At 42.7% G+C, this 14,203-nt stretch overlaps 1 protein-coding gene across 1 annotated transcript in view; it reads right to left on the reverse strand.

Moving 5' to 3' along the window:
- Window positions 1-14,203, reverse strand: part of SLC6A17 (solute carrier family 6 member 17) — an 88,964-nt gene that overhangs the window by 34,601 nt on the left and 40,160 nt on the right. Inside the window, exons 4-5 of the mRNA XM_033918436.1 lie at window positions 9,259-9,385; window positions 2,815-2,996 (exon numbers count right to left, since the gene is read on the reverse strand). Coding sequence (XP_033774327.1) covers window positions 2,815-2,996; window positions 9,259-9,385 — 309 coding nt within the window. The remainder of the gene's footprint in view (window positions 1-2,814; window positions 2,997-9,258; window positions 9,386-14,203) is intronic.

Below are 14,203 nucleotides of genomic sequence, written 5' to 3' on the forward strand. Positions count from 1 at the left end.
GTACGCCACTGGAGCAGCAGCATGTCTGGCAGGCTCGTTCCGTTCAAAGCCGCGGGTGGCGGCTCCTTGCGAGATCCGCGCCTGCGTCTGAAACCTCTCTGATGTTGTGATGTCAGAGAGGCTTCCGATGCAGGAGTGGATAGCGCAAGGAGCTGCCAACCCGCGGCTTTGAACGGAACGAACTGGCCAGACACGCTGCTGCTCCAAAAGGAAGAGAATGAGCCAGTCCAGACTGCGGGCCGCAAATAAAACTTGGAGAGCCACATGCGGCCCGCGGGCTTGAGACCGCTGGTTTACAAGGACGTCATCCTGAAGACATACAGTACTGTAAAACCCACAAGTCAGCATCCAAAAGTTGATAAGGACGCCAGACATGGAGATTTATGTGAAGGTAAAGAAAGTTCAAGAAGTGCCCCAATGTTCCTGTCCTGGCCACCCTCGGAGAGGGGGGTTAAGGGAGGAATGGACTGAGGGTGGGATAGATAGGTAAGCATTTTTGCATCAATATGGAATAGGGAAGTACATGACCAGAGCTTGGGGATGTGTCTCTTGGAACAAAGAAACTGTCTTTATAAAAATCCATGCGGGCAAAGGTAACGCCAGAGAGAGGCCCAGTTATACCGGTAGGGACTTGCTAGCCCCCTGCACGACATAATTGGTGTAAGTCCTACTCTCCATTGCATATTCTGAACTGACAATATAATATTTTTCTGATATTTCTTTGCTGCTGTAATTTTGTAAGTTTTTATACTAACAATAAAACATATTGTCTGTTTTGGAAAATACAATGCCGTCTCATAGTCATTCCAATGAGGTAAACTAAGCGGCTTTACTTCAGAAGAGATTGGAAAACCTAAATATGTATACTCTGGAGAAGAGAAGGGACAGGGGAGATATAATATAGATGTTTAAATACTTGAAAGGCACTAATAGAGAACCAAATCTTTTCCAGAGAAGAAAAAATGGTAAATCTAGCGGGCATAATTTGAGGTTAAGGGGAGGAAGACTTAGGAGCAATGTTCGGAAATTCTTCTTCACGGAGAGGGTGGTAGATGCCTGGAATGCCCTCCTGAAGTAAGTGGTGGAGAGGAAAACAGTGATGGAATTCAAAAAAGCGTGGGATAAAAACAGAGGATCTCTAATTAGAAAATGAAGGCTATAAAGTAAAGAACTAAGGTCAGTATTGGACAGATCTGCACAGGCTGTGTTCCATATATGGTGATTCAGTGTAGGATGGGCTGGAGAGGGCATCAATGTGAACTCCACTAATATGGAACAGGAGGATGTTACCAGCCAGACTTTATGGTAAATGTCCTGCAAACAATGGGATGATGATTGGATAAGTTGGAGTGAGCTTGGACGGCAACTTCAGCATTTAGAACCAAGGACAATACCAGACTTTACAGTCTATGGCCCAGAAATATCAAAGAAGAGACAAATTAATCTAATCATGTATTTTTTAATGACTGGATGGACCGTTCAGGTCTTTATCTGCCGTCATTTACTATGTTACTATGTAATCAGAAGTCGGTGCAATTTAAGCAACAGTGGTGAAACCCTTTCAAATTTTCTAGTTGAAAAGATTAGTCTAGCAGCTGTACTTTGAAAGAACTGTAATCTAGTAAGAACCTTTTCAGAAGCTCCACAGTAAATAGAATTGCAGTAGTCCAAATATGGCAATAATATCGATTGACAAAGTACTCGAAAACTGGATTGTGACAAGATAGATCTTATAACTTTCATTTGTCAAAGATGGAAAAATATTTTTTGAGAGCATTCTCATATGATGATTTAATTCTATATCATAATCCAAGATTACACCTAAAATTCTAGATGCATTATCTATTTTCAACATGTTACCAGATATTAACTAACTTCATTCATACAGATACTCTCGTAATTTCTAAAACCAATAAGTTTTGTCTTAGCTGTAGTCAATTTTAAAAAGTTTTTCCTAGCCCAATAATTTAACTGTACTTATAACTTGACTGATATATTCAGGGACATTTAAAGTTACTTTCATGAGAAGAAAAACATCATTTGTATAAATATGTATTGTGTAACCTAAATTTGAGAAGAATTTTCCTAATTCACTCATATATATGTTAAATAAAGAAGGTGATAAGGGTGAACCTTGAGGCAGACCACATCCATTTTTCAGACAATTCAGTGCCTCTTACTATTTGATATGTTCTTCCTTCCAAAATCATTTCAATCATTGAAAAACATTACCATAAATACCCAACTTACTCAATCTATAAAGCATTAAATGATGATCTACTGTGTCAAACGCAGCGGAAACATCAAACTGCAGTACTACTGCCTGTCACCCCATGCTTAAGTGCTCCCACTCAGCTGAAACCATCTCTAACAATAATGTCTCAGTACTATGAAAGGCTTTAAAACCATGTTGAGTGTAATATAATACTCCAATTTTAGTAGCAAATTTATTCAACTGATAATTGACCAGTGATTTGAACAATTTAGCAATCCGGGGCATACTTGCTATTGGTCTAAAATTTTCAGGTTTAGATTTGCTCCTATTGACTTAAGAATAGGAGTTAACACAATATGTGAAATAGTTTATAGGCCTCTTGTAATGTAATATTGACAAATTGTGTTAAGCAATTCAAAGAATCCCTTCTCTTTATCTGTTTTCATTCTTAACTGAACATTTCTAGCTCCCTTCCCCACCCCAAAACCCTTAAGTATATATTTGATCATGGTCCTTTTGACTGTTAGTCTTTTTGGCCATCTGGATCTATCGCCTTCTTTCTGTACCCTTTTTAATGTGTTCTTATTCATGCATCTCACCTTTCCTGAAGACTGAATTCCTTTAATCATGGCTAGTCCCACCATGATCCAAGCACACAACAAGCAGAGTGTCATCCTCCAGTTCAGCCCCCCTCCCTCTGCAATGGAGTTGGAGATATCGAGGGTCTCTCGATACCAAAAATATGTGGTGGCGGAGCTCTTGTCACATTCTGCCTCGACCACTAAAATGCACCAAAATGAGAAAAAGCAGCATCAATGTTCATTACCATTTTATACAAGCCTAACTAAATTGACCATTAGAACCTAAGAATAGCCTTACTGGGTCAGACCAATGGTCCATCTAGCTCAGTAGCCCGTCTTCATGGTGGCCAATCCAGGTCACTAGTACCTGGCAAAAACCCAAAGAGTACATAAGTACATAAGAGTTGCCTCCGCTGGGTCAGACCAGAGGTCCATCGCACCCAGCAGCCCGCACCTGTGGCGGCCCATGATTGACCTGTTAAGTGTCCCTGCCTTTCCTGTACCTATCTCTATGTCTATCTGTCCCTGCTTTTCCTATAGCAACATTCCATTTAGTCTTACTCTCTGTTTTCTATCTTTTAACCATGTCTCAGTCTACAGTGGCCATTTTCAACTATTCCATTCTGGCGGGTGCTTGAGTGATTTGGGTCACAGCATACAGCAGTTGGTTCTTGAGGAAGGGGATCCGGACAGACATGTTTGGATAAGCCTTTTGGCTGCCTTGAGCCTTTGACCAGGCTGTTTGCTTATTCCTCACGCCTATACCTTTTGGCTGATTTTGGTCGCTTCTGCACCCTCGGATGAAAGGCAGAGACAGTTCTTACCACTTTTTGTTGATTATTATTTTTGCACTATTAGCACATTGTTTTGTGCACTAGTACACATTAGACCACTTACAGGTGAGCCTGGGGATGTTTCACAGACTACACTTCACAGACTACACCCTTGTGGGTATTATATGTGACAGCTGGTGCATTAGGGGCTTTGTAAAACCCCATTGCGAGCTGTGTGACTGAGGGCTCCCCATTCATCACTATTATTAATAATTTATCTATTGTTGGTTTGAGCCGTCTCTTCCTCTCACCCCTGTTATAGGGTCAGGGAAGATTTACTATTACCATTGTTTGAGTTTCTTCTCTTTTTTTGAATTTTCTTTGAGTTCAATCTACAGTAGAGCATTACCTCTGATTTTTATTTTCCTCAGGTGTCTCTCGTGAGGAACTTTTTAAAAATGAGTTTGACACTCTACATGATCACATTACTGAGGCATGAATCAGTTCTCATTGGCTTCCAATCCAGGAAAGAATACAATTTAAATTCTACTGTATACTATTTAAAACTATAAATGGAGACAGCCCAACCTACCTAAACGACCGCCTCATCCAAACCACCTCTACCAGGCATAGAAAAACACACACCCCATTCACTTACCCCCCAATCAAAGAAGTAAAACGGAAAAAACTATACAACGGACTACTGGCCACTCAGGCAGCGAAGATAAACAACCAAGTCTCCAACCTGTTGACAACAACCCCAGACTACAAGATGTTCAGAAAGGAAATAAAAACAATACTCTTCAAGAAATCCCTTAATAAAGCTTAATACCACGATAAAGCTTAACCCCCCTCTTACCATCCCCTCCCTAACCCCAGATCCTACTTTTCCCTCTCTTGGAAACCTTCTCTGATCTAACATTGTAACCCTTCTTCCATAACTCTTTTTGTAATCCGTTTGAACCGAAAGGTAATGGCGGAATAGAAATCTGTAATGTAATGTACATGAACCATCTGAAATTTATCCACAGGCTGATTTAATACCTTCAAACAAATCTCACAGAACAGTAAGGCAAGGTTCTCCTTTGTGAAATTCATGCTAGTTCTGCTCAATTGCCAGGGTCAACAAGAACTGAACCCCTGACTCTGGAGAGCTGAGATTATAGGCCTAAAATAGAGCTATGGAGATCACTGGTCAACAAAAAAGTCTGGAAATAGCTATCTGGTGAACCTGAAGGAAGTCTAGACAAGAACAAGTCTTTCAGGAATTTCAACTGAACGCTACTCTGTTCCCTCTTCTAGCAGCCACCAGATACAGGGTTGGATGCAATTTTCCCAGTGGCCACCAGGATATAAGTTTGTATGAAGAGTTTTCCAGCAGTCATCAGCTGTAGGGCTATGTAAGGAATTTCCCAATGGTCACCAGGTGTAAGGCCATGTGAAGAGTCTTCTAGCAGTCATCAGTATACAGTTGTGTGAAGAATTTTCCATGAATTTCATATTATATTTTATGTATGTATTTCATAGCCATCGGGTGTAGAGCTCTGGGTGAAGAGGTGGTGGAAAGAGAGACTGTGTCTGAATTCAAGAGGGCCTGGGATAGGCACGTGGGATCTTCACAGAGAGAGAAAGATATAATGGTTACTTCGGATGGGCAGACTAGATGGGCCATTTGGCCTTTATCTGCCGACATGTTTCTATGGTTTGACAGGTTGCCATACAGAATTTATACATTTTGACTTAGACCAAGTCAAAACAGGTATAAGTTCTGAATCAGGCCACTGAGCTGATTGCAGCTGCCACAATCAGTTCAGCAGCCCAGGCAACCCGTCCCCTCCATACCAGTAATGATCACGGCAGGAGAGATGCCTAATCTCTCCTGCCGCGATCCTTCCTAACCACTCTGGCATGAGCGATGCCCAATCTCTCTTGCCCCCCCCAAACTGCCACAATGATCGGCAGGAGGGAGCCCAAGCCCTCCTGCCGGAAAAAACACCCCTCACCCCCGAATCACACCGATCACCGGCAGGTGGGAGTCCAAGCCCTCTTGCCGGCCAACCTTCCCCCCTCCAAACCCCGCACCGATCACCAGCAGGAGGGAGCCCAAGCCCTCCTGCCGGCTAACCTCCCCCCCCCGAACCCTGCACCGATCAACACAACCCCTCTCCTGAACCCCCTTTCCCCCAGCCCCCTCACTAACCTTAAAAGATGGCCGGATGGCCAGGTCCTCCCTCCATCCGGCTAGCAGGCCTGCCCCTTCCCGGTGATGTGGGATGCACTAGGGAGGGCCTAGGGCCTGATTGGCCCAGGTGCCTAAGACCCTGCCCATATATGTATTTTGTGTCAATCTATGCATTTCCCCATTTACTTTTATTATATTCTTGCCTAGAATTTATGATAGGCGTGTCATCAAATTTTTTAATAAACAGCTGTGCCTGATTGCTACAGCAACGTTTAGAGGGAAACGTTTGCCTGATTTTGGACTCTGAATAATGCTGTGATTCTTATGAGTTCTGGACTGTTTGATTAAAGCATTACTTACCTGATTATTACTGCTCTGGTGAAGAGGACTGTATTTCTTGACTGATTAAAGTCCAGAAGCAGAGGGCTATACACAAGGTAGTGCTGACCCAGATTATATTATTTGAACCTTTTGATTTCATACAATATCGGACTGGATGGGGGTCACGAGTGGTGTTCCGCAGGGCTCAGTGCTCGGGCCGCTGCTATTTAATATATTCATAAATGATCTAGAAACAGGCACGAAGTGTGAGATAATAAAATTTGCGGACGATACAAAACTATTTAGTGGAGCTGGGACTAAAGAGGAATGCGAAGAATTGCAAAGGGACTTGAACAAATTGGGGGAATGGGCGGCGAGATGGCAGATGAAGTTCAACGTTGAGAAATGTAAAGTATTGCATGTTGGAAACAGAAACCCGAGGTACAACTATACGATGGGAGGGATATTATTGAATGAGAGCAACCAAGAAAGGGACTTGGGGGTAATGGTGGACATGACAATGAAGCCGACGGCACAGTGCGCAACAGCCGCTAAGAAAGCAAATAGAATGCTAGGCATAATCAAGAAGGGTATTACAACAAGGACAAAAGAAGTTATCCTGCCATTGTATCGGGCGATGGTGCGCCCGCATCTGGAATACTGCGTCCAATATTGGTCTCCGTACCTTAGGAAGGATATGGCGTTACTCGAGAGGGTTCAGAGGAGAGCGACACGCTTGATAAAAGGGATGGAAAACCTCTCATACGCTGAGAGATTGGAGAAACTGGGTCTCTTTTCCCTGGAGAAGAGGAGACTTAGAGGGGATATGATAGAGACTTATAAGATCATGAAGGGCATAGAGAGAGTAGAGAAGGACAGATTCTTCAAACTTTCGAAAAATAAAAGAACAAGAGGACACTTGGAAAAGTTGAAAGGGGACAGATTTAAAACGAATGCTAGGAAGTTCTTCTTTACCCAACGAGTGGTGGACACCTGGAATGCGCTTCCAGAGGGAGTAATAGGGCAGAGTACAGTACAGGGGTTTAAGAAAGGATTGGACAATTTCCTGCTGGAAAAGGGGATAGAGGGGTATAAATAGAGGATTACTGCACAGGTCCTGGACCTGTTGGGCCGCCGAGTGAGCGGACTGCTGGGCATGATGGACCTCAGGTCTGACCCAGCAGAGGCATTGCTTATGTTCTTATGTTCTTATCAGTTCATTTTGAACTACAAGGCTGTTGCCTGTATCTTGGTTTATTCAACCAGTGGTTGAAATAAAGTTTAGTTTTGCTTTGCCATTTCTGACTAAGATTCCTTTATACCTTACAAGTTTTAGAATGTGCCTGTTTTAAAGACCTGAAGGATCCCTTAGTGGAAAGGGACACGCCGGGTTTAAGCTTTGGTCACGTTGCCAGGTGCTCGCTGCGCCTTACAGGAGCCCGGGTTGTGACAAAATTCACAATGAATTTTTTAGAACAGTCCACCTTCTTCTTTATTATGCCCCCACCCCTTATGTGTCATCCCCTTTCCCCTCTATATCCTTTTTTCTTCTTTAATTATGTAACTTTTTCCCACCTCCCCATCTTTCCTCACTTTCTAGTTTGTCTGTAAATGTCATACTTGTTCACTCTATCTACTCTTTTACACTCTTTTTTATTTCTCTCTATTCTATATTAAATTATGTTTTGTTTTTTTGTTTTTTTTTAATTTCTTTACTTATAATGGTAAACCGGTCAGATATTCATTTTATGATCGGGATATTAAAAACTAATAAACTTGGATATATGTTTTCTGATTGAATTTCAAAAACATGCAGCATTTGAGAAGTTTGAAGGCAGCGTGGATACAATTCCTCAGTTAACAGAGAGATTTTTGTTTTCATCATTTTTGCTGAGTTGTTTGATATTGATGACAACAAAAAAATCTTCCCATTATTATAGGAATATCATTTGAGAAGTGTCAGTGTTGTGAGACTTTACACAGGACACTTTCTTGTTGGGAAGCCATTCTCATCCGTGGCTTATTCTTTCCCTAGCCTCATATTCCCTTTCTCCAATTTCCGCCCTATTAATTGCTTCATTTATCTTTGCCTTCCATCCTCTCACCAATCCCCCTTTACTTCCCCTATTTCTCACATCTTCAAATGTCTGCCCCTTCCTTTGTCCTTCACCCTCTTCACAGCCCAGTAAGGCTATTCTTATGTTCTTATCTACCTCTTCTCTCAAACTTCCATCTCCCCTTCCTACCCACCTACCTCTTCCAATATTCATTTACCCTACCTTTCTTCCACCTAAACCCTAGCATCCATTTCTGTGCTCCTTCATCTTCTCATTCTCTTATACATGCTCTTGTTGCCTCCCAAGCAGGGCTGTGGAGTCGGAGACAATTTTGGGTACCTGGAATCTGAGTCGTGGGTACCAGAAACTGAGGAGTCAGAGTATTTATCTACCAACTCCACAGCCCTGCTCCCAAGTATCTATAATACTCATCCTTCTCCTGTCCATCACTCTCTCCGCACATCTCAAGTTCATGTCTCCCACTTGTCCCCTTCTCCACCCTAGCCTCCTTCTCCCAGGCCTAGCATTAGATTTCTTAATGAACCCCTCACCTCAGTCCCTTTATTCTCTCTGAACCCCTTTTAACCTACTCCAGTATTAGACCCTTCCCCAGCACCCCCCCATATCAGACTTCTTCTGCCACCCCATCATCTATCAGCATCAACCCCCTTTCGCCATTACAAGCCTTACACCAGCCGCAGCCCCTACATCAGACCTATTTTCAAGCCCCAGTCCCCTTCTTCCACTTGCCCCCTTGTAGGACCCAGCCCTATTGCCAGTATCAGCCCCTTCTTTTACCTATCCCAGCTTTTTTAAAGCAACTGCAGAGCAATGGGAGTTGTCATTCTGCTGTCTGCCCTTGGCTGGTTCTCACCACTTGTTAATGTTGGAGAACATGTACTTCCTGGCCTGATTTTAACAACCACACAGTGTTGGTGGTCAGAGCCAGTCAAGGACAAGCAGCGTGATGGCAGTGGAAAGACAAGCTTTGTTGCTCTACAGATAAGAGAAGGGGTCAATTGGTAGGAAACGTTTGATGGGCCAGAGCTCACGTGCCCCTCCCCCCCCAATTCCAATGCCTATGCCAATATGAACCATAGTGAGAAGAAAACCTAAGGAATGCACTCACCAGCCATGGATCCATTCCTTACAATGGGACACTCGCTCCACGGCAGGGGATACTGGAAGGATTTAAAGAAGTAAAATATACTCCAGCCGATGATTACATTGTAGTAGAGGCCAACAAATAAGCAGACCTAGGAAAGCAGAGAGAAAAAGCTTTTTCTGATGACTACAGAAGGATTGCAAAGTGGGTGATGCATTGACCTGAATAGCACTTGGGCCACATCTTCTGAGCTATACAGATGGCTGAAAAAATGATCTGCAGAAAGAAAGAAGACATCTTGCCTCAAATGGGTAATTTGCATGCCTCTCCCCAGACATGAATTTGATTGTTACACGGCTTTTTCCATGTCTGTTCATTTGAATTTACAGAACGGAATCCCTTGCCCAGTCATACTGGGAGAGGGAGCCCATTCTGTTCAAGTCTCCAAGCCTGGCTTGAACACAGCGCAACAGAAGAGGCGAGTGAGATGTCTGATTTCCAACCTACAGTTGTGTTTATTAAACAAATAGAATAATTCCACATCTCACTCGCCTCTTCTGTTGCGCTGAAAAATGATCTGCAAATGGTTGAAGCTAAAGAAAATGTGTCAGGGATACATTTGAAATAGTTAAGCGTTTCCTGATGGCGTTAACCCTTCGTTTCTGCAAATTGACACTTAACGAAATAAGATAACACTCTCTTTTCAGCTACAGTGGCAAAATAACGCTCAGAATTATTAGCTTACCCAAGCATTTTCCCTATCTGTCCCGGTGGGCTCACAATCTATCTAACGTACCTGGGGCTATGGAGGAAGTTGGTTGGTTGGCCTGAGGACTTTTCAGCACCCCCTCATTTTACAGCCCTCTCACTCTATTCTCAAGCTGAAAAGCCCTATTTCATTTAGACTCTTTGGTAAGGGAGGTGTTCCATTCCCTTTATCGTTTTTGTCACCTTTTACTGAACCTTTACATTCTTTTGGAGATGGGGTGTCCAGAACTGCACATAGTATTTAAGGTGCAGAAGCACCAGAGACGTATAAGTTTCAAATTTTATTAGTGCTTGATACATCGCTTATTAAATACCTAGGCGATGTACAATTCGAATAAAGTTGGGAGACAAATACAATGACTTTAAATTAAAACTTACTGAGTAAACATACATGAGTTGTGGGGATTGGAGGGAAAAGTTACAATATCTTTGTAGAAGAAGAAATACATTGAAGGAAAGTTAACACGAGGAGGGGTAAAAAGAATTATAAGTGGAATAATAATATTCTCAGATTTGTTCTCTCTCTCTTTTTGGATAATCCCAAGCATTGTATTTGCTTTATTTAACAGCTGCAGAACACTTGGCTGAAAGTTTAAATGTATTGTCCACAGTGACTCTAAGATCTTTTTCTCAGGTGGTAACTCTGAATTCAGAACCTGGTATTTTGTATTTATTTTTGAGATTATTTCTCCCTATCTATATCACGTTGTACTTGTCCACATTCAATTTCATCAGCCATTCATCTGCCTCATCTCCTATTCTCGTGTGATCATTCTGCAAATCCTCACAATCTTTCAGCCATTATTAAGATGGACTTGGGGAAGTCCACTGTTTATTCCCAGGTTAGGGAGCATAAAATCTGTTTTACTCCTTTGGATCTTAACCTGGATTGGCCACTGGGCTCGATAGTCCTTCAGTCTGTCCCAGTATGGCAACTCTTTTGTTCTAATGACTATGAATAATTTTGTGTCACCTATAATTTTATTACCTCATTCCACTCCTACCTCCAGAGAATTTAGAAATACAAATATAATGCCCCTCCCCCCAATATTTAGCTGACAAGCGGTCAGCGTTTTTAAAATTACTGATCATAACTGGCTAAATTATGCACTGATATGCAGTACTGGACCATGTCCAGGATTAAGAACTGAATATCAATACAAGGATATGGCGGCCTGGCTGCCCAGAACTTATGCAGGCCCAGCCGGTATTCAGCTAGGACCACTTAAGAGGTTTACAGCCCCATCTGAATCTCAAGCCAACTGCATAACGGCTGCTCAAGAAGCTGGGGAACCACGGGGTGAAAGGGGATGTCTACCGATGGATTAAACACTGGTTGGAGGGCAGGAAACAGAGGGTTGGAGTGAAGAGCCAATACTCAGACTGGCAATGGGTCACGAGCGGAGTTCCGCAGGGGTCGGTACTGGGACCGCTCCTGTTCAATATCTTCATAAATGACCTGGAGACGGGGACGAAATGTGAGGTTATTAAATTTGCAGACGACACCAAACTCTGCAGCTGGGTTAGAACCACGGAAGACTGTGAAGACCTGCAAAGGGACCTAGCGAGACTGGAAGAATGGGCAAAAAAGTGGCAAATGAGCTTTAATGTAGAGAAATGCAAGGTCATGCATGTAGGGCTGCAAAATGGAGGGATCACTGCTAGGGGTAAGTAACCTTGAAAGAGACCTAGGTGTGTTGGTGGATACAACAATGAAAGAATCGGCACAATGTGCAGCAGCCTCCAAGAAAGCAAACAGAATGTTGGGTATCATCAATAAGGGTATCACGACCAAGACAAAGGAAGTCATCATGCCGCTGTATCGGGCAATGGTGCGCCCGCATCTGGTGTCCAGTACTGGTCACCGTACCTCAGGAAGGACATGGCAATACTTGAGGGAGTCCAGAGAAGGGCAACTAAATTGATAAAAGGTATAGTTAGAAAGGCTGGGGCTCTTCTCCCTGGAGAATCGGAGACTTAGAGGAGACATGATAGAAACCTTCAAAATCCTGAAAGACATAGAGAAGGTAGACAGGGACAGATTCTTCAGACTGTGGGGAACCGCAAGTACAAGGGGGCAATCAGAGAAATTGAAAGGGAATAGGTTTAGAACAAATGCTAGGAAGTTCTTTTTTACCCAGAGGTTGGTGGACACATGGAATGCGCTCCCGGAGGTTGTGATAGGGCAGGGCATGCTACGGGGGGTTCAAGGAAGGTTTAGATAAATTCCTGAAGGATAAGGGGATTGAGGGGTACAGATAGAATTAGAGGGTACAGATAGATTTAGAGATAGGTTATAGGAAAAGGCAGGGACCACTTAACAGGTCGTAGACCTGATGGGCTGCCACGGGTGTGGACTGCTGGGCGCGATGGACCTCTGGTCTGACCCAGCAGAGGCAACTCTTATGTTCTTTAACCCCCCCCCCCCACGATTCCCCTCCCAACAATGTCCCCTCTTCCCATCCATCAGCTGGCAGCCCTTGGGCATACCTAAATACCTGGTGGTCCAGTGGGAGTCATCGTGGCAGGGGTGCCATCCCTTAGCCAGTGGCGTCTCTAGACCAATATCTGTCTTTCATTCCTTCTGAGCACTGTGTATTAATGCATCTTCTTGGCCAGTTGGACTGTCTTGACTAGATTGTAAGCTCTTTTGAGCAGGGACTGTCTCTTCTGTGTTTTGATGTATGGCATTGTGTATGTCTAGTGGCACTATAGAAGTAGCAACAGAGGGATCAGCTAGTTATGGAGGGTGACAAGTGAAAGTGGCATCATATACACCCCCTTCCACCCCCATGTTTAAATTAGCAATAGAGGATACCAGGCACTTGTATAGATAAACCTTCCCCCTCCAGCTAGTTTCAGCTACCAGGTAAAACAACCATTATAATGTAATTGATTCCATTATTCAAGAAATTCTTCTCTGTACACAGAGGGCCACATGAATGTTGGTATTCCTAGCAGGTAATAAACAAGCAGATAGGAGTAAAAGCAACAAACATGATGTCATGTCAGAACTGGATGTGCGCAGAGCAAAGCTTTAATTAAATTTCTCCAGAATTCTACTGTTCAACGGTTCCCCCTTCTGCATCTATTCCTTTCTCTCCTCTCTTCTACCTTCCAAAGTATTTAGATCAATGCTGTCTTGTTAAAATGTTTATTTTATTTTTCCTCTAACTCTACTTTTCACTTCTCTATTATCCTCCAGGTACTTTAATTAGATTGTGAGCCTTCGGGACAGTAAGGGAATTTTTCAAGTACCTTTCTTATTTCTAATCTTAATGTATATTTTCTGTAAACCGCTTAGAACCTAACGGATGTAGCGGTATATAAGAAATAAATTACATTACATTACATAAAAATGATGGAAACAAAGTGCTAGAGAGGCTATGTTGCTCTACATTATTTTAAATCACAAAAATGCTGGTTAAAAATGCCGTTTCCTGTGTCCATTTCGCATGGACCGCATAAAATTTAATGATGAGCTCCAGGTTTCCCACCCTGGGATAAAATCTCAATATAAACCCCCATATAAAAAATATTCACCTACAGAACAGCACACTTTCCTTCCACGGCCAGATACCTTGTTTCAATCAGATGGTTTTCGTGTCTATGGGAGTATTTTTATATTGAGGTACTGCTTTCAAGAATAGGGCCAGACACTTTGCAAAGACATTCAAAAGCTATTGAGGAAATTTGCTAAACCATAACAGCTCCAACCCGCCTATGACAACTATGTACCATTACAGCTCCTACAGAGACACAATCCTTTACCTCAGTCACACAGATAGAACCTCAGCTGATACTAAATAAGGGGGAACCACAAAGACAAACAAACATATATACAATTCTCCTGTACTCTGCAAAAGAGAAAAGACCAACATTTCCCAAAACAGACACACCTCGGTCTTTACAAAATATTAAATAATAATGTTTCTACCTTTGTTGTCTGAGAAATGTTTCCTTTAAATTGGGCTGATCTTAGGCTCTTTTCCAAAACATTTTCCAGGTTTCCCTTTCTCTACATTTATACCTATCCATTTGCTTTGCTTATATCTTCATTCTACCTTTCTTTTACCCTCTAGTCATTAATTTCTTTTTCACTTCTCATCTCCATCCACTCCACAGTATTCTCATTGCCTCCTGTCTCTCTCCTTCCCCAGTATTCTATCCCCCATCTTTTTTGTAGAAACTGTTTATTCAC

The sequence above is a fragment of the Geotrypetes seraphini genome, chromosome 13 (assembly GCF_902459505.1).
Source record: "Geotrypetes seraphini chromosome 13, aGeoSer1.1, whole genome shotgun sequence".
Classification (NCBI taxonomy): Eukaryota; Metazoa; Chordata; class Amphibia; order Gymnophiona; family Dermophiidae; genus Geotrypetes; species Geotrypetes seraphini.